Below are 21,868 nucleotides of genomic sequence, written 5' to 3'. Positions count from 1 at the left end.
TATTGTCAGACTCGACACATTTCTGTGTCTAGCTCGAAACTTTGCTACATGTCATCATGTGACATGACAAAGTTGAAGTATAATTGTTACATTTTAATCCATTTACATATCTGAAAAAGTATACATTGTTACAATGTATATGATTTGGCGACGATCGGCTTTACGATGGTTGCTCACGCAAAATGTAGCAATATTGGTAAGATATTTGACACACCAGATGATGAAAAGAAGCAATTTTGTGTTGAGGTAAGTGATAAAATGTAGCAATATTAGTAAGATGTTTGTTGAGCCAGACGATGTTTTGTTTCAAGCCAATGATCTTCCATTGTAAATTGGTGCTACGATGCAAGGGGTCGGAGTAGATACACAGTACGATGTATCAAGAAGGTACAACACTCAAACCAATAAAACTATGACAGAGAGTAGTCGATTTGCAATAAACAAAAGTCTGTAATTTTGTAAATAAATTTTACATCTTTCTTATTTAAATTTTCAATAAAATACACATCTATGCACTCCTGGATATGTATGCATGTATGTGTGTATGTATGTATGTACTAGACACGGAATACATAATAGTTACGCATACATTTATATTGTGATAAATTTGGATTTTTTTTACAATTTTTATATGTACCTCAATGACCACGAAATCCCTTAAAATCTGACATTTTAACTTCAGAAACCCCTGGTAGGAATCTAAATTATAACAGTAACTTACTAATAAAGTAACATTTGAGTATGATTCTATAATTCGTGTTTCTGATTTAGATTCAGTTCATTCTAGTCGAGTCACGCATTGGTGTAAAAACCCATTCAATTTGATTAAGAAGTCTATGGAATCCAGACTTTTTGATTCAATTTACTACTGCCCCAATACATGTAACTTAAATGCATTCTATTTTTAGAAACATAAAACTGCTTAAGTTGATTTGAAAACTAATGTAAAAATTGGAAGATTGACTGGGGGATGAATAACATAAAGTAGAATAATCTTGTTTTTCTGCGTCATGGAAGGTTGACCTTTGACCCATGTTCAGCTGTCTACATATTAAAGAAAAACAACTTTGTAAATAAGTGTTCACAAATGGTGCTCGGCTTGCGCTCACACTGTGAGATGAGATATGCTGATTTTGTGATTACTTTTCGACTTCACTGTTCTGAAGAGCTGATGGCTGAAAAAAAATTGTAACGTAGAAGTATGACTGACCTGACAAATTGGTAGAAATTTTGAAACCGTGTACTTGCAGAAACAGATATGACGCGGAAACTAATGGTGTTTAGGTTCAAGTTATGTCATGTATATACTTTTATGTGTTTTCTTTTGATATCTCTCAATTACGCATGCAAATGTATTTTTCATGGACCTACTATAATCAAATTTAGCAATTACAAACTACAAATTTTACGCCATGATATTTAAATTCGCCAAACTGTTCGTCAATTGATTTCTTATACGCGAGTTTAATTGAAGTACAAGTTCCAATTATATTCGACATACTGCCGTAAAATGAATTAACATGCTTAGAGTCATATAGATGTCGTAAAACGATGCTAAAGTTCGTAAATGATTCGACATAGTCACTGTCGTAAATTGAATAAACGTGCTTAAATTTGTCGTAAAATGATTTTACATGCTTAGTGCCGTAAATGAGTATGTTTGCTATCGTAAAATGGTTCTGGTAACTCTTTGAACAACGGGACACCAAATGCCGCACCGATATAGGTGAGGGGGGTGGGGTGTTGCATTATGTGACAAAAGTCAGATGAAGTACGTTGACCGTGACATTGCAGCATACTCTGCAGCGTACTAATTTGCCGAAAACTCAGATATCAGAACTAGGCACGCCTCTACTATGTGTAAGGTACTAATACATTATACTTCAGAAGCTGTACATTTTGGCACAATGTCTTAGTAGTTCTACTGTTCTTTAGGGTGACGTTGTCCTACTTGTTAACGTTTGCGTTACGGTTATACGTGTTGTTCAGTGGAAGAGTTCTGAAGAGGCACGAGTCTGACTTACAGAAGTTGTCTACGTATACTGTACAAGGTAAATTGGGATATACGTGTTGCCCAGTAGTCGACTTCTGAACGACCAAAATATTTTTCACGAATATCACTTTGCTGGTTCTTCCTCGGTAGTCATACTTTCTAAGCATGCATACACATTTAATTTGAACAGATTCAACCAGAACTGGAATATGTTAGTACTCCGTATCCATTTTCACCATGGTGATAGCATGTATGACTTTTTTGGTCCAACTAAATAGAGAGATTCGAAGAATGAACTGTCCGTGACGTTTTTTGGTTGGATTTTGACCACCAGAAAATGTGTGTGTTTATGGCACCTAGAGCTGAAATATAATTAACTCAAAGATGTGTTACCAAGCAATAAATACACGTAATCCACTCCGGAGTATGCTTAAAACATAATTTCGTACTTAATTCTGCTCAAAATACCTAGATGTTTAGGCAAACTATATTTGAAGTAGTAAACAAAATAATTGAAAATTAATCGATGAATTTGTCACTGAAGACAACAAACACAGCCAATGGCAACAGAGGCATAACTCTCTCAATACGGCTCAATATTCTCATCGATAGTCTACAGGTAGGTACTCTTATATTAGTGACAATTGCTGTCGCATTTTTTAAAACGGCGGGAATTTTTTCAAGATTCCAAACAGAAAGACAACAGTACTTTCCAAACAACTTTTTAAAAAGTTTTCGTGAGTTCTCGTAGAACTGGAAAGAGGTGACTTTTACAATTAAAATCATGCAAGATACGACAATTCAGCGTATTGGGGAAATTGCAAAGCGTGCCTGTATTAGGAAACTTACATTCCTAACCCATAAGCTGAATAGGGTCAGGGGTCATATAAAGACTAAAGCGATCTTTTTATGCATAAACACGATTTCTTTTAGCAATACACACGGTGTCTATTTCGTAGTGTAAATTTCATGGTGCGGTGAACCGCGGTGAAACGAACAGTTCAGGACATGAAAACAATAAGTGCTGGTTGTTAGGAAGATAACGTGTCGGCACGTTGTGTGACCTCTGACCTTGTACTCATATTAATAGTTTACATTGACATCAGACTACCAGAGTCTATGAAACTAAAATAATACCATATGAATCCCGATGAAATGTACAACTGTATAAATTACATTATGAAATATATGAAATGTCAATTTCCAAATATATTTAAAAGCAGGCTACAATTTTGAACACCGTTGTCATGGTGAAAATGGTGGCCTCATTCGTTAAACTTAACTGCGATAATTCAAACAGAGTACTCTTGAAATGGCATTGACCTTGATGGGGAAAGAAATCGTTTCACATACTTAGTCCATTTCAGATGCAAGGAGTAAATAGTAATGTACATATCAATAATAATAAAAACATACCTTTGAAATATACAAGCGTCCCTCGCACTTTAAATGTTTTTACTTTTTAAAACAAATCCGACCCAGTACTCTAATATTCGTGGCTATATGTTCGACTAGGTACATTCATTCTTGAGTTGTCACTAAGGCTGGCCAAAATAAAAGCAAAAAGCTAAACATTATTATTTTTTGTTGAACTTGGATGACCTTAGTCATATTACTATCTCACGAGTTGAAGGTTCATATCCATTGCTAGCTGTAATTGATATCCTAAAGGTGGCACAAAGTATTGTTGGTATTTTCCAGTCAAGTGCGCAGAACTGCAATAAGATATTATCTGGAAACAAAATTAATCCAATGATACATTCCCAACGTGAATGCCAGACCTTAATACGTGTATATAAATGTGTAGGTGTAGCCAGTCTGTATTGGGGTCATGACTGGAACTGAGTTACTTTGCACCAAGCCGGCCACGCCCAGTGCATTGTCTGCTTCTATTCACAGTTGCCTGTAACACTACAATAGCAGATTAGGACTTGTTTCTACTTTTTACTCTTTCCGAATTTCAAGTTAGCAATTCCGTTAAGAAATCCCTTTGATGACGACTTGGATTTTTTTGTGTTTCCTGTATTATCTTCGATGACGTCATCGTCCCCCATATCCCCATCCGCCCATTGTACTTCTGGTATCGTAGAATCAGATCCTGAGAAGCGAACCGATTTCTTTTTCGCCCTGGAAAATTCACTTTCGCCATTATGGTCTCTCATAGTAACACTATCATCGTCTGTAGGTTCGTTTGTGTCTGTCTCCACTGGGTTATTATCCTGACTTAGCTTACTTTTACTTTTTTCCTTTTCCAGACTCCTTTGTTTTCTGAGTTTATTTGCCGACGGGCTACTACTGGCAGCGGCAGGTGACAATGGTGCTGGGTGTAGTAACACCTGAGGGTTGAAGGCCGCCACCACCTCACCCTCTTTTACATTTTCCTCGTTCGCGGTGGTGCTCTCCGTTTTTTTATCAGTAGACTCGTTACCCTTTTCTTCTTGGTCTGATCCTTCTCCGTCTTCAGGTGTGTCCCGCGATGCCAAAGCAGCAGCAAATGCACGATTGTTTTCAACAGTGTCCTTTTGTCCGCCATTTTTGTTTGGGCTGTCTCCCACTCGATCGAATTCGTCGACATTGTCAATATTGAACGTTATCTTGACAGTAGATACCGGCGGTTGATATTTCTTTTCGGCCGTCTGGTGCTCTAATTTCCCCTTTTCGTGTGTTATGTGCATAGTTCTTGGCTTCGAATGTCCACTTTTGCCGCCATGTTTGGCTTCCCAAGCATCGGCAGCTTTTTGGAACGCTTTCACTAGATACAGGGTAAGCGCCTTTGCTACGGACGTTGTTTCACACAGAAATGCATGACATTCCCACGGATTCTCGCTTTCTGTGTCGTCATTTTTCCTGACGAACGAAAAAACACGAGTGTGTACAGGGTCGGCAGCTCCGAAAGAAAGTTTATAGATTGGTATAAAACGATCCTTTAAAATTTCGTGTCCTGTTGGCCCCGTTTCATTCATCGAAACACCTTTGTTTGTCACTTCGATCATGAGCCGTTGATAATTTTTACCTTTGTTAAATTTAAATGTTCTGTACATAAGTTCCACCGGTTTCATGGTACATTCGAGTCCCATCTTCCCATTAGCTGGCATCTTCCCTAAGTATTGAACCATATATTTAGTTTCCGGGGGATTCGGCTCAAAAGCCTGGCTTCGTCGTCTCCAAAACGCCATCGTTATCCCAGCGTTTTGTATGGTTCCCTTCCCGTTAAGAGCGTGACCTGGCGAAGGTAGGAATTCGAATATCCATTCAGTATTCAACGTGTAAAACTCCAGCAAAGGACATGCGCAGTCGTGTGCTATAGTCTATACGTCACCGCAATGCCATTGTTGGTTACTTTCTATTATTGAAAGACTGACGGTACATAGTTCGGTTGTTGCTCCCACTGCTAACTTTCAATAGAACCAATAAAAGCTTATTCATGTGATAATGAGAACGACCTCAAAGGACCCAGTTTTTTTGTTCATTTCATTTAACAAGTTGGACGGTGTCTCTAGCCTATTCAAATGTGCACTCTCGGAGTTCAGGCTACGATGAAACACATTCGAAAAAAAGGAGAAGTAATTTTAAAACAGGAGTCCGTGTGAAATTGTGTCCGTGTGAATTTTGATTTGGGGTGTGAACACTTTTTTTTTCGATTTCCTAATTGAAGTGGGTCGTTCTAAAACTCGTTTAATGGGCGTAGTTGAGTTTGACGACTGACTGAGTCATTGAGAATTAAACGAACTATCGATCTCAGCAATTTATCTTCATGAAATGCCAGTACCCAAGTCTACTTACAACAACTCGAAGATTTTGCTTTCATGGTGACAATCAACATGAACGTTGTGCATTCAAAGATTCGTCCCGATTCAGTGCTTGTGACAGTTACTGTACTTATGTACTGGGGAATGTCGTTCCGAAATGATTGTTATTATTGTTGTTGTTTTTTTTGCTAAGCCCTATTTTTGTTATTGTATTTACATGTATTATCCGTGTTAACTCTAAAGTCTTCAAATTAGACTTTCAGATTTGTTCTTCTGGTGTCTATTACATAGGTCGGAGGTTATGTCACAACTCAGTCAAGCATTATAAGACCGCGAGTACGTTGCCCTAACTACAATGACAATACTCATGAGAAAGTATTTATCGCACCATAGAGCGGGATATGATTCATATGTCCTGGAGTGAAGAGGGTACATGACCCTTAAATCAATAGAACACTGTCAAAAGTGTCACCATATGAACGCCTGACCGCCCCTCCTCCATTTATAGGCTACTATCAGCAGGTTGTCACAAGATTCCTACCTCGGTAGTCTTCCCTGTTCTATTGAGATGTGTCAAGTAACTTTAAAGAACTATCAGGTGTTTACCGCAATGGCTGTGTGGGCCACTGTGCCAAGGTGAAAAATATATCTCAAACGACTTATCTTCCCAAGTCTTTGGTTCGTATTCTTTGCTTTACTATACCTTACTCTTGTTCGAATGAATGGCTGACTGACTGACTGACTGACTGACTGACTGACTGACTGACTGATTGACTGACTGACTGAATGAATGAATGAATGAATGAATGGATGAATGGATGGATGGATGGGTGGGTGGGTGGATGAATGAATGAACGAATGGATGGATGAATGAATGAATGAATAAATCTATAATAAATAAATAAATAAATGATTATAATGAATATTTTTATATATCTACCTCGTTACTGAAACACTCACCCAGTAACTAGCTCATTGTCTTCCTACTCACTCACTCACTCACTCACTCACTCACTCACTCACTCACTCACTCACTCACTCACTCACTCACTCACTCACTCACTCACTCACTCACTCACTCACTCACTCACTATTTATTTACTTACTAACAATTTACTTACGAGTAACTTACTTACTTAAACTCACTTCTTACTGTAGGGTCTATGCTTACATTCATCAGCTGTACTTAATGCATCTCCACCAACTTCTTCTTTCAGGCATTAGTGAGTCGCATTCTCCTCCACTGAACATTTCTACATGACCCCGTCTCTTTGCTGTACACGGTGAACATATTATTTCTTCATCTGACTGTCGGCGTTTGCCAATCTCAGCTGGCGTATCTCATTGTATGCATTCATTGACTTTTCATCAGAGCGAAATAAGAACTCCAGAGACAGGGAAACATGTGATCTTATCTACATTTAATAGGTCTACATAATATTGATCCCATATGCCATCTACATCGCCAGAAGATATGACATTTGGTTGAACCTAGTTATAAAGGTTGACCGGTGTTATAAAACGCAGTAAAAACCCTGCTGAGGTATTATACGTCGTTTGTCGGTGCTTTGATAAGAGTAATGCACACTGAAATGCCTCGTTCTCGAGCTCGGTGCTATTCCTCTAGGCTCGGTCGACTGGCTCAAGTCTGTCTCGAATACTTTCAACTGTTGCATCCGTGGAAATTAAAATTTTGGTCTGTTTTCAATTTTTATGCAGAGTGGATTGCTGTCTATAGTATACATGGTACATATGGTACACGCACAACGAACCAATAGATGTTTACGATCATTTTATTTTCTTTACAAGAAAATGAAGAACCGATATAATCAAGAAAGTTACTAATCTTAACTATCATTGGCCGAAGAGCAGAACACTGTTTTAGGTTATTGGACTATGATTGATTATGGAAGGGGGGGGGGATAAGTAAAATATAGAGGGATAAATTGAGGTAGGGAGGAACTGAAGACTGACTTACTGACTGGCTGGCTGGTAGGTTGATTTCGATTTGTTGGTAGGTTGGTTGGTTGGTTGGTTGGTTGGTTGGTTGGTTGGTTGGTTGGTTGGTTGGTTGGTTGGTTGGTTGGTTGGTCAAAATTGTTTATTGTTATTAATTGATTAACCTCGATATAACCATTTCAACAATGAACTTCAAGATATTTCAATAACATAACAATTCACGTGTCTACTTAAATGTGTTTGTATGGATTCCTAATTCTCTCGAGATGGAAACACACCACATCTTTGCAAGTCGGAAGAATTGTAAAATTGAAAGTAGTACGTAGAGTTTGCTGATTTTGAGCCATGATTGAAAGAAAATTATGACAACCGTTCAAGGCCCTACTTTCAATGACATTCTCATTTTTTAAAACTTCGGTCGCACGCTAACCTTGGCATTGTTTGTCTTCATTTTCAAATTTAAGTACTGGAATCTCAAGTTGTTATAGCTTGTAGGAAAGGTTCCTCTGAGAGCAATTTTTATGAGCGTTGGCACCGTTCACAGCACTGGAGGATCGTTAAAACGTTTACCTGCAATGAGCTGATAAAATAAAATGGTGACTATCTACGTAATAGTTTTAATCACCTGTCGGTACGAAGGACGTCTAGAGACTGTTTTACGAGCACGTGATTTTAATTTTTGTTTCTTTTCGTGTAAAGATCAAGGTGTCTTTATCGATCGTTATGGATTCGATCTTTTCAAATTAATGTTGCAGTTAAGCCTTTAACGACACGGACGAGGTGTGTTCATTATGTACATCAACAACTACATCCCACTCTGTTGAAGTTTGTCATAAAACATAACCCACGTATGAAATAAAACAACTGAATAAAAGCCCCATATTTTACATAACAAGTGGATCGTACAAATTCCCACGAACGACCATGCCCAATGATAGTTGACTCCAGGAAAATGTCGTCAGAGTATGAATAAATTGTAATCGCTGGCAATAACTCAAGATACAGTAGTGCAAAACAATAGCAATACGCTATTTGTAGTTGACTGAACAAAAATACGATAACATCTGCCAAAAGTGAGTGCAATGACCACAGCAAGGCTTTGATGACGACGTTCACCAGTATGTTTATCATATTCGACACGCAAACACGTAATTCCTATACAGTGCAGGCGGGTTTAATTCCTTATTGTGCGTTAAGTTCGAGAAAGTCATCAAGTCTCGTACGGCTCAGTGGCAACAAGCACTCTCCTGTAAAATTTACCATTCTCTTGTCTACTGTCAGAGAGTAGAAGTACTCGTATTGAAAACATTTTAGAATTAGTAATTTGTTTTCGATAGATGCATATTATAGTCGACGTGGACTGTCGTATCAACCTACTCACCAATATTGAGACATGGCAGCTAGGAGCGCCCTCACAGCCGAAGTCTGACATGGCGATGCAATCAGATGTAGGAACACGAGTTGATTCGTTTATAAATATCTCTATTTCATTGTTTGATTTTATTTTGTCATTCTGATAGTGATCACGTCTTGAAAAGGTGATCACTCTCAGAGCGATATTGGAAGAGGTGATCACTCCTAGAACAACAAAATTAAAAACAAACGACAAAATACGAAGGAAATAGGCGCAAATTGAGGAATCGAACGATATTACTTCATTATATTCATTGGATGGAAATTGTGTCTCACGTCATCAAGACACATTCACATGGGTGATTGACATTGATGACTCTCACTAGAATACGACATACACATAACCATCTCAAAGTGTTGGAAATACAGGGAAAAGCCGCGAAGACGGTGTGGTGTGTGAGTAATTAAATTGTCATCAATTGCTATCGACCTTGATTACAATGACGCGGACAGCGACAATAAACTAAATTGGTACATATTAAGTTACTTTTAAAGCAATTGAAACCGAGTATGGTGTATGGTGTTACTAAGTGAATTTATATGCGTATTTGACAAAAAGTAAGACAAAAGTTATAAATGACACACACTAAGATTAATAACAAACATCACTGTCCATAAACTTTACAGGTACATCTACATCTAGCTATATACCAGCGTCCAATATCATGTCGTTTCTATCTAGGACTTTTGACTTTATCAACTCCTTGCAAGATATTGTTATCTTTTCCAGTCTCAGTAACAAATTAATTGACTTGTAAATTTTGTAGTTATTTTCCATATTTCCTTTTATGTCTCCGTCTTTTTCTATGTTGTAAAGATTGCATATATTATATCCATTTTTGAGTGTTTGTAATTGCAGGCATATCATGTCAAATAAATAAATAAAACGAGACACGTTCAGTTTTTCATCTTTGCTACACGTATTTTTTAAAAATTATATTACATTACAGAAAGCAACTGCATGCTATAAATATACATTAACATTTCGAGCATAACTTAGAAGATAACAAGAAAGTAAAATTTATGTCCACCCAAAAATTACGTTTGTAGAATTCCATATCTCTTTGCAATGTAACACAATGTCTTCTACTAGAATCTAAACTGTTGGCACACGTGTGACGTCATCAAGAAAGATAATGATCATAGACGAAATAGGAAAGGAACATTAATCCATTTGCTGATGTTCTAAAGGGGATGCTTAAAAAACGTAAAGAGTCGAATTGCGTGTTTATATCCTCAAGTTGTTCTTAATTAAAAGTGCAATTTAATTAAATTACTCGTTGTTTTCATTTATAATGTGTTCTTATGAATCAAACGTGTCTAATTGCTCTAGTGTGCGCCGGGCTTTATTGATTATAAAATTTAAATTTAATCAAAATACTGTGCGTTCCATCTACAGATTGTTCTTATGACTTAAGCGATTTAATTAAAAATGATATTTAATTAAAAATGACCCCTTCGATGGTTACATTTTGTTTTCGTAATCATGTCTTTCTGTCGAAATGTCTATTTGTGTGACCTGAACTCTATACTATCTTGAAACCTATAGTATGAATAAAGCCGTGGTTCAACGTTAATTTAGAGAGTACAGCATGCCAAATATATATACCCAAATTGACTAACAACGTCAAGCTAAATGGCATTTTACTTTACAACGTAAACGTGTAGCAAAAAATCTAACAAATTCCACTCCTACAAAAATCTAGTAGATATTTTGTAAAATCTGTCAATAATTCGAGAGTACATATGTAGATAACTGTTTGATTTCTGTTTACATTCACAATGCGTTGGTGTTGTGTCACTCTCTAATCATTAAAGGGGTACAGTCTAAAAATGTATGTATTTGGTGGTTATTTTTTGTCTCATATTGACATATCCTTATATTGTTACTACCAAAAACATTTCGAATTATGTCCGATGACTAGCGCGCTCTCTCTCTCTCTCTCTCTCTCTCTCTCTCTCTCTCTCTCTCTCTCTCTCTCTCTCTCTCTCTCTCTCTCTCTCTCTCTCTCTCTCTCTCTCTCTCTCTCTCTCTCTCTCTCTCTCTCTCTCTCTCTCTCTCTCTCTCTCTCTCTCTCTCTCTCTCTCTCTCTCTCTCTCTCTCTCTCTCTCTCTCCAGGACTCTGGGCGCAATATAAAAATAACGTTATGACGTAATATTTTGGTTACCAAAATATTCAAAAAATACAAGTCTCGGTTCCCACATCCATAAGATATTGTGCATACATTGTAAAAGTGTTCTGGTTATGATTCGAAAACATCGCTTACAGACAGTATCAATTTACTATCCACATAAACCTCTCAAAGACGAAATAACAGAAATGTTAAAAGTTCATTTCTTGTTAATAAAAGGCACAAAACTAGTGTTCATTACCCTAATGATCCATTTGCAATGATACATACATTACATGTACAATGTATATCAAATATTGACCCGTTGTGGCCGGTTGGTGTTCTGTGTACATAAAACTGAAAATATGCTACATAGAGAAAAAACACACAGTCAATATTGAATTCTGGTGTCAATGTCCCTTTAAAACATTCCGTTAACATTGTACTATATTCTTTAATCAAAAACAGTAAATGAATATATGATTATACCCTCTATAATTTAATGTACTGATGGAACATTGATCACTCGATCCTCTCTAGCTTCAACTGAGATCTAAAATACTTCGTGTTATTTATATATATTAGGTACAGCACAACCTGCATATTACAGTCTTCTGTGAAAATTTAAAGAACTATAAACAAATTATAACTATAAACTTTTGAAGTTTTCATCTATGTATGCACATATGTAACTTTATGAATATGTATATATCGTGTTTATATAACTAGATGACCAAGAAAAGAACTAGGACAACAGAGAGACAGACAGACAGACAGACAGACAGACAGACAGACAGACAGACAGACAGACAGACAGACAGACAGACAGAGTTAGTGAGAGGGGTGGATAAAGTGCAATGGTCATAAATCGTTCTTCATATATATTTGTCTCCATCAATACGACGTACACATATCTTATTTCCAAATTTACAATTTAGAGATATACGACTTGTAGCAAAGAAATTGAGTCAGTATTTTTAACTTTTGAGAAATATTCAAGTTATGAGTATGATTATATGTATTTTTACCCTTTTGAAGGTTAAACGTGTTTTAATTTGCATATAGTCACGTGGCAACCTTGCAGGCCGATATTTAACTTGTGAATTTGACGAAACCACATGTATAAGGACAAACAACTGGTGATATATTAATTTACCACAACAAAAATGGACCGCATTTATATAGAAGGGGGTACGTACTTCAAGGTCACCGTGATATAACAAGTTGGAAAGATAGCACAAACTTCGAATCAAATACATCTAATACAATCCTATGAAGACCTATTTGTTGCTTGCTGGTTTTCGCCTTCTCTAGTCCCGTCTCGTGTCCCCTCAAAGACATCATCCGGGTCATCTTCGAATTCTTTGTACGGAGGCGGGGGATCCGAGTAGAGCGACGAAGCGTACCCTTTGATCGCTGTTTGGATGTTGGGGTCTTTCAACTCGGTGTTGAAATCGAAATTTGGGTTTAGCTGTGCAGGATTCGAATACTCCCTCTCCCTTCTCTCAAACTCTGAGAAACGCCTATCGTCGTAACCATGGAAACCATTCTGTGATGAGTCGCTGACGTAAACACACCTTTCCAACCAATCAGACACCCGAACAATCGCGGATGTAGTCGTATCCATACCTGGCGGAAGGGCCAACATCGTCTGCGTACCGATGGTGTTTGCGCACATTCTCGGTGCGGCGTCCCCATCACTCCTAGTGCGCCTACCAGGACCGCTTCCAATTTTGTCTTTGATAGTTTTGCGCTTGTTGGTTCTCATATATTCGTCGTACGCAATATTGAAAGCTTTCATAAGATACAAAATTAAGACTCGGCACGAGGTGGCGTCCTTGCATAGACAGGCGTGGCAGAAAAATTTCCGTCCATTCCCTTGGTGTCTACTTTCGATGAACGAAAAGACACGTTTGTGTACAGGATCAGCCGCACCATAAGTTATAGCATAGATTGGGATAAATTCATCGGTTCCTTTCCTTTGTCCTTTCATTGTAATCCCTTTTGTTGTGATGTTCAATGTCATTTTTGGCAGAGACTGGCCCTTGAGGGCGGTACATAAGTTATCTACAAGTGTTTTGGTACATTCTTCCCCGCCTTTTACATCAGAGGGTACACTTCCCATGTATGCAACAGAAAAGTGTGGTTGTTCGTCGTTCACCTCAAACGTACCACTACGTCGTTTGATACTGGGAAGAAAAGACGCCATTGTTGGTTCAAGGGTTGTCAATTTGATAGATGATTGACTGTCGAATTTACTCGATTACCTGCAATGTAAAGAGAGAGACTCGGAGTTGTTATTCATCCTACGCCAGACAGTCTCGTAGGTGGTAATTGAGAATTTTAAACAGTACTTGTCTAGGGACTCGCAGTGACAAGGCCCCTTAGGCCACTTGAACAAAAGATTGACGAATAGCATCTAACGGATAGTACATTGGAACAGATATTTATAAATAAATATCCTCCTATTTGTAAGATGATGTTAAAATACAAATAGTGAAAAACGGCTGAACCATATCCGTGATAACAAAGATGTCTCTTTTAGTTGAGACGGAAAGCTTGGTTCAAAAAATAAAATCATGGATCATTTGTCAGACTACATTTTATAATTTTCTGAAATTGTACAAACGATTTAATGGAATACACATCATTTTTGAAGGTAGACAAAAGTACAAATACATAATTTGAAGACATCGTTTTGCTTTTATTTTATTTTATTAATTTCTAAAAAAATCATTCATTTCTAGCAACGTGTTCCCATTAATCGAGGGAATATATTGCTATCACATTGCATGGGTTCCATGTAAATATAGACCTAACTATCTATATTTCAAGCCAGACAGACAGACAGACAGACAGACAGACAGACAGACAGACAGACATACATACATACATACAGACAGACAGACAGACAGACAGACAGACAGACAGATAGACTGACCCAACTATGTCCTTGATAAAGAACTGCCCTTGATTGATGCAACATTGGGTCAACCGTATCATAGTCAGTGCATATAAGCTTATGTAGAGTAATATAAAAAAAATTCAAAACGTTCAAATATATATTCAATAAATTAGTACAACGAATAGAAGTTTGTTAGCTGTCCTTAACCATTACAAGTATACATCTTAATGTAAAAGTTAACATTAACAAAATATCTCACCAAATTACAGATTCCGATCCAATATATCGTCTGTAGTCAGTATATATGTTCAAATACAAAGCCAGCTACCGTGGATTTGAATGAAATTATTGATAGTTTAATCGACGTGTACAAATATTACCATGATGGCAGTGTACAGATCGAACAGATGTTTTGGGGTGTGGCGGATCAGCTATATTATCTTCAGATATGTGACGTCATCAGTTTAGTTTCTACTCAAATTTGTGTACTTTTCGTGTGTTGTAATACGGTACTGTTACTTACATCTATTCCAACGTTGACTTCCGCATTTTTGTTTACAAATTTAATTCTATATTTTAAAAAGCCAGACAGTGGGTAGAGAGAGAGACAGAGAGACAGAGACAGATAGAGATAGAGACACAGAGACAGAGTAACAGTCGGTCAGTCAGTCAGACAGACAGACAGACAGACAGACAGACAGACAGACAGACAGACAGACAGACAGACAGACACTGAGTTGAGATAGTCTTGTCGTTCACTGATAAATGATATTGATTCGTCCAAAAAATTACCTACAAAGTTCAACATTTTTGTTATGTTTTGAAATTGTGTACACTCCGTTTTGAAGAACTTGATTAATTGTGTCAAAGCTCCGAATGATGTAGACAAAAAGTCAAAAGTTGGAGTTTTTAATATTGTTTGTGTCAAATTCATACTTGGCAACAAAACGAAAAAGACTTTGATATTAATCAGTTTGAACTGTTTTGGGTTTTAGTATTTCTGACGAAGGATAGAATAATTCTAACCGAGATTGAAAGTAGTCACGTGTACAGTGCCAGCAGATCACACAACCCTGGGATCACAACGATGCCTTGTGATTAGTACATATACAATTCATATTTGACTGAATCTTTTCAGAATTTCTGCTATAATAGTATGAACGTTGAGTCTACACGAGCAACACAAAGCAACAAAACAGTCACAGAAGCGGTGGAACACCAGTTGAAGTGACATTTGACCTCTGCTTGCCTTTGGCGATTGAAATTGTGACGGCTTGGGTCAAAAATATTCTATGTCTCAATCGTTTCATCCTAAAGTTGTATTTGTCTTTCATTTCCCCCAAATCTTTGGATATCAAGACTTTTTATGAAGACTTCAGTGTTAAGGTATAAATAAATAAAGATTGTGCGTCGCCTAGCAACAAGCATATCGGGTGAACCACCTGTGGGATTCTCGCTCCCTGTTAGTGAGATTTTTTTCGAATACAATGCCTCGGTTTATTTGAATTCGGAAAGTGTCGTACAAATAGCGCTTTATCGAGGGTTAATTGTACTCACTCTAGTCCACATTGTCTACGCTTTGCTTTATCCCTAGGCAATGATTGGCCTGTATTGAATATATTAAAATGAACACATCGTTATGTTTGATAAAGTGTAAAGGGGTTTACAATTGAAAAAAGTCAGTATATTAACACCTCGAAAGAGTGAATTGAGAACAAGTCGACGTGTAAAGTCGATCAAACATTCAAAATATAAATACACGTTTGAATTTCGATCAGAAAATATCGTCTCCAAAAGTTTATGTAGAACTTGCGGCTACCCACTAATTCATTACTCATAAACATAACCCGCATGGGAAAAGGGACTTCAACATAACGCTGTTATGTCCACGGTGCTGTTTGCTTCATAAAACGTCGAACCCATGTCACCAAGTTAAAAATTCTAAGTTGCATTGCATTGTTTCAAACACCTGACGAGCTGTCGCAAAATGTATGTAGCTCTGTACAATTAAATTAAATGCATAGCCACCTATATTGATGGTAAACACTCGGTATATTAGTGCAGTTCGTTTACTGGTCACAGGTGTCCTAACAAAGGTATTTCACGCACAAAATATGATTGGGGTCAACAAATCAATACAAACCAACACACGGTGAATGTCCTCCGATAGTACCATAAAATACTAGGCTGTGTCAAAAATAAACTCACCTTTTAGGGTCGTTTTGTCGTGGTGATGATGATTATGATAATAACAAACCTATACCAATGGATGGTTCTAATTGTTTTAGTAACTGAACCTGAATCAGTTCATCACTAAACAGGACCTTAATCCTATGAGCGAATGCCGACAGTCCTGGTATTTCGAATTCTTCCCTCGCTTACACCAACAGGAATTTAAAACAAATAATGGGTGATCTTTATATCACAGCGTTTAAGAGTGTGTGGTATTTGATACCCAGCTGTATTCTGCGTGCCTATCTTAAACATAGTAGAAATGGTATTACAAATTCTATACAAATGTGGAAGTATCAGGGAATTTAGGAATGTCATTATTTGCCTATACTTCGACTTTAATTATTTTGTGTTTGAAATAGTGTCAATGCTGTCACATGATATGGTAAACTGTGGCATTTAATTAATACATATTTATTGTGGCATTCTGGCTGCGATATCTGTGCGCATGTCACTAATATCATTTGTCATAATCATTTTTGTAAACATTTAAAAAGTGTCATTCAAAATATGTCTTTGTTCTGTTGGTTTGTGCGTTGTCAAGAGAACTCCTTGTTTAGAACGTAACTTGAGGTCAACCTCGTTCGGATCCAGAAATAAAAGTTATCAAGTTTTTCTATTCAAACATATAGACTAATATATGTTATGTACATCATTGGAATGTGATTACAAAACTCTCAATATTGCACAACGTGAAATTTTCGCTAAAAATGAAAGTTATTTGAAAATTCTATTGTCTATACATACTTTTATGCATTGGATTCTTGTCGACAGGTGAAACACCAAAAGCAAAATAAATTTTGAAAATATTACAATTTAAATCATTTGTTATCAGTTCTCATCAAGATAGGTAAACCTAAAAAATCAGTATAAAAGGACAGTTTCTGCTAGACTGGATACTGATGTCTCGTCTTTGTTAGTTTTACCCTGTCAAGTTGTTCACACGAGATAAAGTAACGATAGGGGTCAAAGGTCAAAACCTGTGACATCCCGCAAGAAAGTTAGGGTGGTTTCAACTTTTAACAAAAGTGTTCTTTCACAGTTAATTATGACCTGTCTCTTTGACTAATTCGAAAATGTCAGGACCTATTCATTCTTGTAAAAGTAGGTGTACCATTTTGTCATGTGTTTGTGACTAGTGTCTGAGAATACACCAAACCCACTACACAGCTTACAGCATACACCCACCATTATCAAATGATACAGAGTGAATACAAAATAGATAGGTCATTCTTCCGGACCTCTTTAGGGTTCATTTCTATCTATATGTCACGTGTTGTATTGTATCTATGCTTTTGTTTCACCTTCAAGATCACGACGGTTAATTTTACTCTTTTTTGTCTTTTATTCTCATCACGGTGCGACCTTTTAATGGTCTTTCTCAATCTTCAATATCTATTGTGAATGTATCTCTTTGTATTGTTAGATTCATTGTGATATTTATTTGAAGGATTTGTTTGTATTTTAATGTGTAGTCTTAAACTCAAATTACACACTTTGGGATATTATAAAGTTACATACTGAACTTGTTGTTGTATTGGTATTGGTATTGATATTGGTTATGGTATTGGTATTGACATTGGTATTGGTATTGGTTTGATATTGGTATTGGTTATGACATTGGTATTGGTATTGGTATTGGTTTGATATTGGTATTGGTTATGACATTGGTATTGGTATGGTATGGTATTAGTATTGATATTTTGCTATGACACTGGTATTGGTATTGGTCTGGATTTTGGTATTGATAATGACATTGGTATAGTTATTGGTACTGATATTGGTATTGTTATTGGTAGATTCCGAATGGATGTAAGAATTGCATTAAAAGTTATTATAGAAAAAACTTCATTTGTAATTCCACACAACCTGTCAACACAATATATGTTTATACAGCCTACACACACATTGTATAATTAGTTACTATTTATATCTTTATGTAAAAAAAACAGGACGTCAATCGTAACAACAACATACTAGTGCAAATTGTTAAGTCAGTCTAACTTATTTGTTTGGCTAGGCTGCTGACTTTACTTTTGATGACGAGATTAGATAGTGTACTACTTCCCGTTTCATGTTAGTGTTTACTGACTCTGTTTGATACAACCATGCAGAAACCAATAAGAAACTGTACAAGTAAGATTGAGTGAATAACGTTTCTTGCTACATTTTGTCTCAATGAAAGGAACTAAGTTGGCACCATACAGACATGAAATGCAGATATCAAAACATTGGCGCCCGCGTGTCTAGCCATCTAGTTGCAGTTAGACAAAACTGTAGCAAGAAATAACGATCTTGTTACCTTAAACTTTTAGAATGTAAAACCCCTTGGTAATTTCTGTGTGATTGGATCAAGCAGATCCAGTAAACACTAATATGAAACGGGCAGTATATGTTTATTGTGATTTAAAATTACTTGGGAGAGTTGTACACTTTCTAAATCGTTGCTTTGGTATTGTTTTAGTTCATATTTTAATGGTGAAAACAGTGACTCAGTTAATTTTGTGAAAACATACAATCTTGTTCGACTAACCTTACACCACACACACACACACACACACACACACACACACACACACACACACACACACACACACACACACACACACACACACACACACACCCAAGAAAGAGTTCCAGTACTACCAAAACTATTACGCTCTGCCACTGCGGTATAGCGCACTGTCTTATAGCAGATTGATACTCACCGAGTTATATATATATATATATATATATATATATACACTAATGTCTGTCGCCATACGGTGTAAGTCATTTAAATACATATATGATATTTCAAAGCCATGTCGTGTGACCAAAATATCTATGCATTGTTACCTATGATATCATATCACTTGAAGTATGGAACATTTCCGATATTTGAATACGGAGGTAATACATGTGTACGTGTCTCAGTATTCTTTTTCACAGCTGTTTGTTAACATTTCGATTCTTTTCTTTCTCTGTATACATTACAAAGTTCTGTTCACAGTGAATGGTTGCTATGTTTATGGTATAATTGTATAGTTAGCTGATAACTTAGTTCCTTTTTTTACTTTTAGGTGGTAGTGTCCCGTTTACAGTTCAAGATATTTCATTAGTGTTACAATCGAGACATTGACGAGACTGATCTCTTCGATTGTAATTTGCAATACTAATTTTAGTAGCACGCCTGAAGAAGTTTAACTGTTAGCCTTCCATGCCCTAACATACACCCCCGGCAATGCCACGCCCCCCCCTCTCCATTCCCCTGTTCCAAGAATGTTATGAAACCATAGACCCTACACGGTAAAAGGTCTATGATGAAAGCAATGAGTTGTGACCGCACGGTAGCGAATGGTAATTATAAACGGATCCCAGTAAATAATGTTGGCAAAAGCAAAATAAAAGAATAATGAAGAGCATTTTTCACGGACCAAGCAAAAACACTTTACAGAGTACTACTATCTCACGGTTGGCTTAAGTGTTTACCTCTTGTTGCCATGGATACAAGGCTTCAATATAAATAATGTAATAATGAGTGGCTCGCAGACTCAACGTCGGTGCAAACATTGGCTTTTATACAATGTACATGTCAAGGCACAGTGAGTGCCTATACATCATCCTATGAGGACAACAAACAGGTATAAACAGATGTAAACAGATTGCATGTTTCGAAATATTAATATTTTCACATTTTTACCCGGATCTCTTAGGCTTGACAATACCGTCAGGTAACGACTCCCGAGTATCTTCCGACTGAATGACGAAACATATTTGGAAATATGATAATTACATACTCAAGCATAATTTATGAAAAATCGAGGAAAGCAATGATGCTTTTGAACGGTTTGACAAATATTTCGAGCACCACTGAACTGTGACCAATTGCAATGACATGGACGTTCACTGTTGTGACGTAAAACGACAGGGTATAAATCTCATATTTTCTGTTCAAACTGTAAATTTTAACTGTAAACAGTTCCTATTGTACTTGATACGTAATGGCAAAAAATAAACATAATATAATTAACAAATTTTGTGTAAAAAATTACAATTAAATGGAATTATGTCGATTTCATTACAGCTGTTTAATAAATATGCAAATTTACGACCACAATAAATCGTGACAGAGCAATCGAAAACAAATTAACAAGGTGTTAAAAAGGTGCCGCTGCACATTCGTTGCCTGCATTGAGTGTGTTGCAAGGGAAATTTCATATTTTTCATGACGAATAAAGTAATACTATAATACTCTGACGAACCAAACTAAATCGTACCAGCCTCCCAGGACGAACATTTCTTACTTGTTAGTGAGCTATCACACAAACAGGCTACCGTATTAACATGTTTTGTCTGTTACCTATAGCACTTTTTCCCTGACTACACTCAGAAATACATTACGAAATTAGTTGACATTTTTAAATAACCAGTATGTAAAATGACACCAAAATATAAATATAAATATAAATATAAAATGTATCATTCTTACCGATGTAGGAACCATGTACATTAAATCCATCGATGTCTCTTCAGTAAATAAAATATTTGAGGCTTTTCGTCGGTGCACCAGAGATTGCTTAACTGTCAATGGAATAATTAACTGAGCGTTTTTAATGTTGATCAGCAAAATAGAACGTTGACTGTGAACAAGTACAATCTCAATCTACGGTTGGGTGACAATTAATACCGTATCACACTTTCATTAGCGGTGAAGCGGTGAGTGACCTCTATATCAATCGCTCATTTTGTCGAATAATGGTGCTAAATATGTACGGATATAAATGATAATGGTGGTGGTAAATGCAAGTCTGATAACAATACCACGACTGCGTAATACAGGTAGCATGTGTTGTCTCGCAGAACGTTGTATTCAGATAAACCTGCTAATCTTAATTCATGAATAAATTCAACCATCCGACGAAATTCACTGTTTTTGTTAGATTGCTGAGTCAGATGTTAACCTTCAGGTCAATATCAATTACACAGGAGAATTTAATTGTACATTTGCATAGATCTAAATATAACATTCACCGGCTAGCTTTACAACCCGCAAGTTAAAAATGCAAGTTGTAAGACAATGTTGGTTCACGATACTCCATGTACAGTAGAGTTGTTTCAAAAATGAACACCAGGGAATACACAAGTCATCAATGTCGATCTTAAAGTAAGTCTTACTACGAGAAAATGTCGCACAACAGACGAGCGTCGAATCTGAAGCAAATTTTACGATCACGATCTACTGACATCGACAATGAAGACTGGAATTTAACAGGAGACAACCACAATACAACAGAGTACTAGGTAACTTGACAATCTGCAACACAAGTCTTGTTCGGTGTTCATTGGTTGTTCTCACGCCTTAACGGTTGCATCTAACTGAAGGGTTAACGTTAATACTGTACCTGCCGAACCGGCCACAAGGAGAACTCACAAAATGGTGGCTTCGCGTCTCGGTATCGCGCTGGGTCGTGACCCGATACTTTCACTCAACTATAACACATAACGACCCTTAGCATTTACCAT

The 21,868-nt window shown here is 36.8% G+C and overlaps 2 protein-coding genes across 3 annotated transcripts; both read right to left on the bottom strand.

Moving 5' to 3' along the window:
* Positions 1–578: 578 nt before the first annotated feature.
* On the bottom strand, positions 579–5,234 carry LOC144449089 (uncharacterized). Its single transcript, XM_078139511.1, has one exon. The coding sequence runs from the start codon at positions 5,167–5,169 to the stop codon at positions 3,931–3,933; it is 1,239 nt and encodes a 412-aa protein (XP_077995637.1). The 5' UTR covers positions 5,170–5,234; the 3' UTR covers positions 579–3,930.
* Positions 5,235–11,327: 6,093 nt separating this feature from the next.
* Positions 11,328–21,666, bottom strand: LOC144449395 (uncharacterized). Of its 2 annotated transcripts, none has more exons than XM_078139921.1 (2): positions 20,835–21,666; positions 11,328–13,493 (listed from the first exon to the last, which is right to left on the bottom strand). In XM_078139921.1, exon 2 carries the CDS (start codon positions 13,433–13,435, stop codon positions 12,497–12,499), a length of 939 nt encoding a protein of 312 aa, XP_077996047.1. In that variant the 5' UTR covers positions 13,436–13,493; positions 20,835–21,666; the 3' UTR covers positions 11,328–12,496. The 2 variants fall into 2 exon arrangements, with proteins under 2 accessions (XP_077996047.1, XP_077996049.1); XM_078139923.1 differs by lacking the exon at positions 20,835–21,666 and adding an exon at positions 14,391–14,420.
* Between the last annotated feature and the right edge of the window lie 202 nt (positions 21,667–21,868).

This window comes from Glandiceps talaboti, chromosome 18 (genome assembly GCF_964340395.1).
Source record: "Glandiceps talaboti chromosome 18, keGlaTala1.1, whole genome shotgun sequence".
NCBI classification, from domain to species: domain Eukaryota; kingdom Metazoa; phylum Hemichordata; class Enteropneusta; family Spengelidae; genus Glandiceps; species Glandiceps talaboti.
This window is presented reverse-complemented; position numbering and strand designations above follow the sequence as displayed.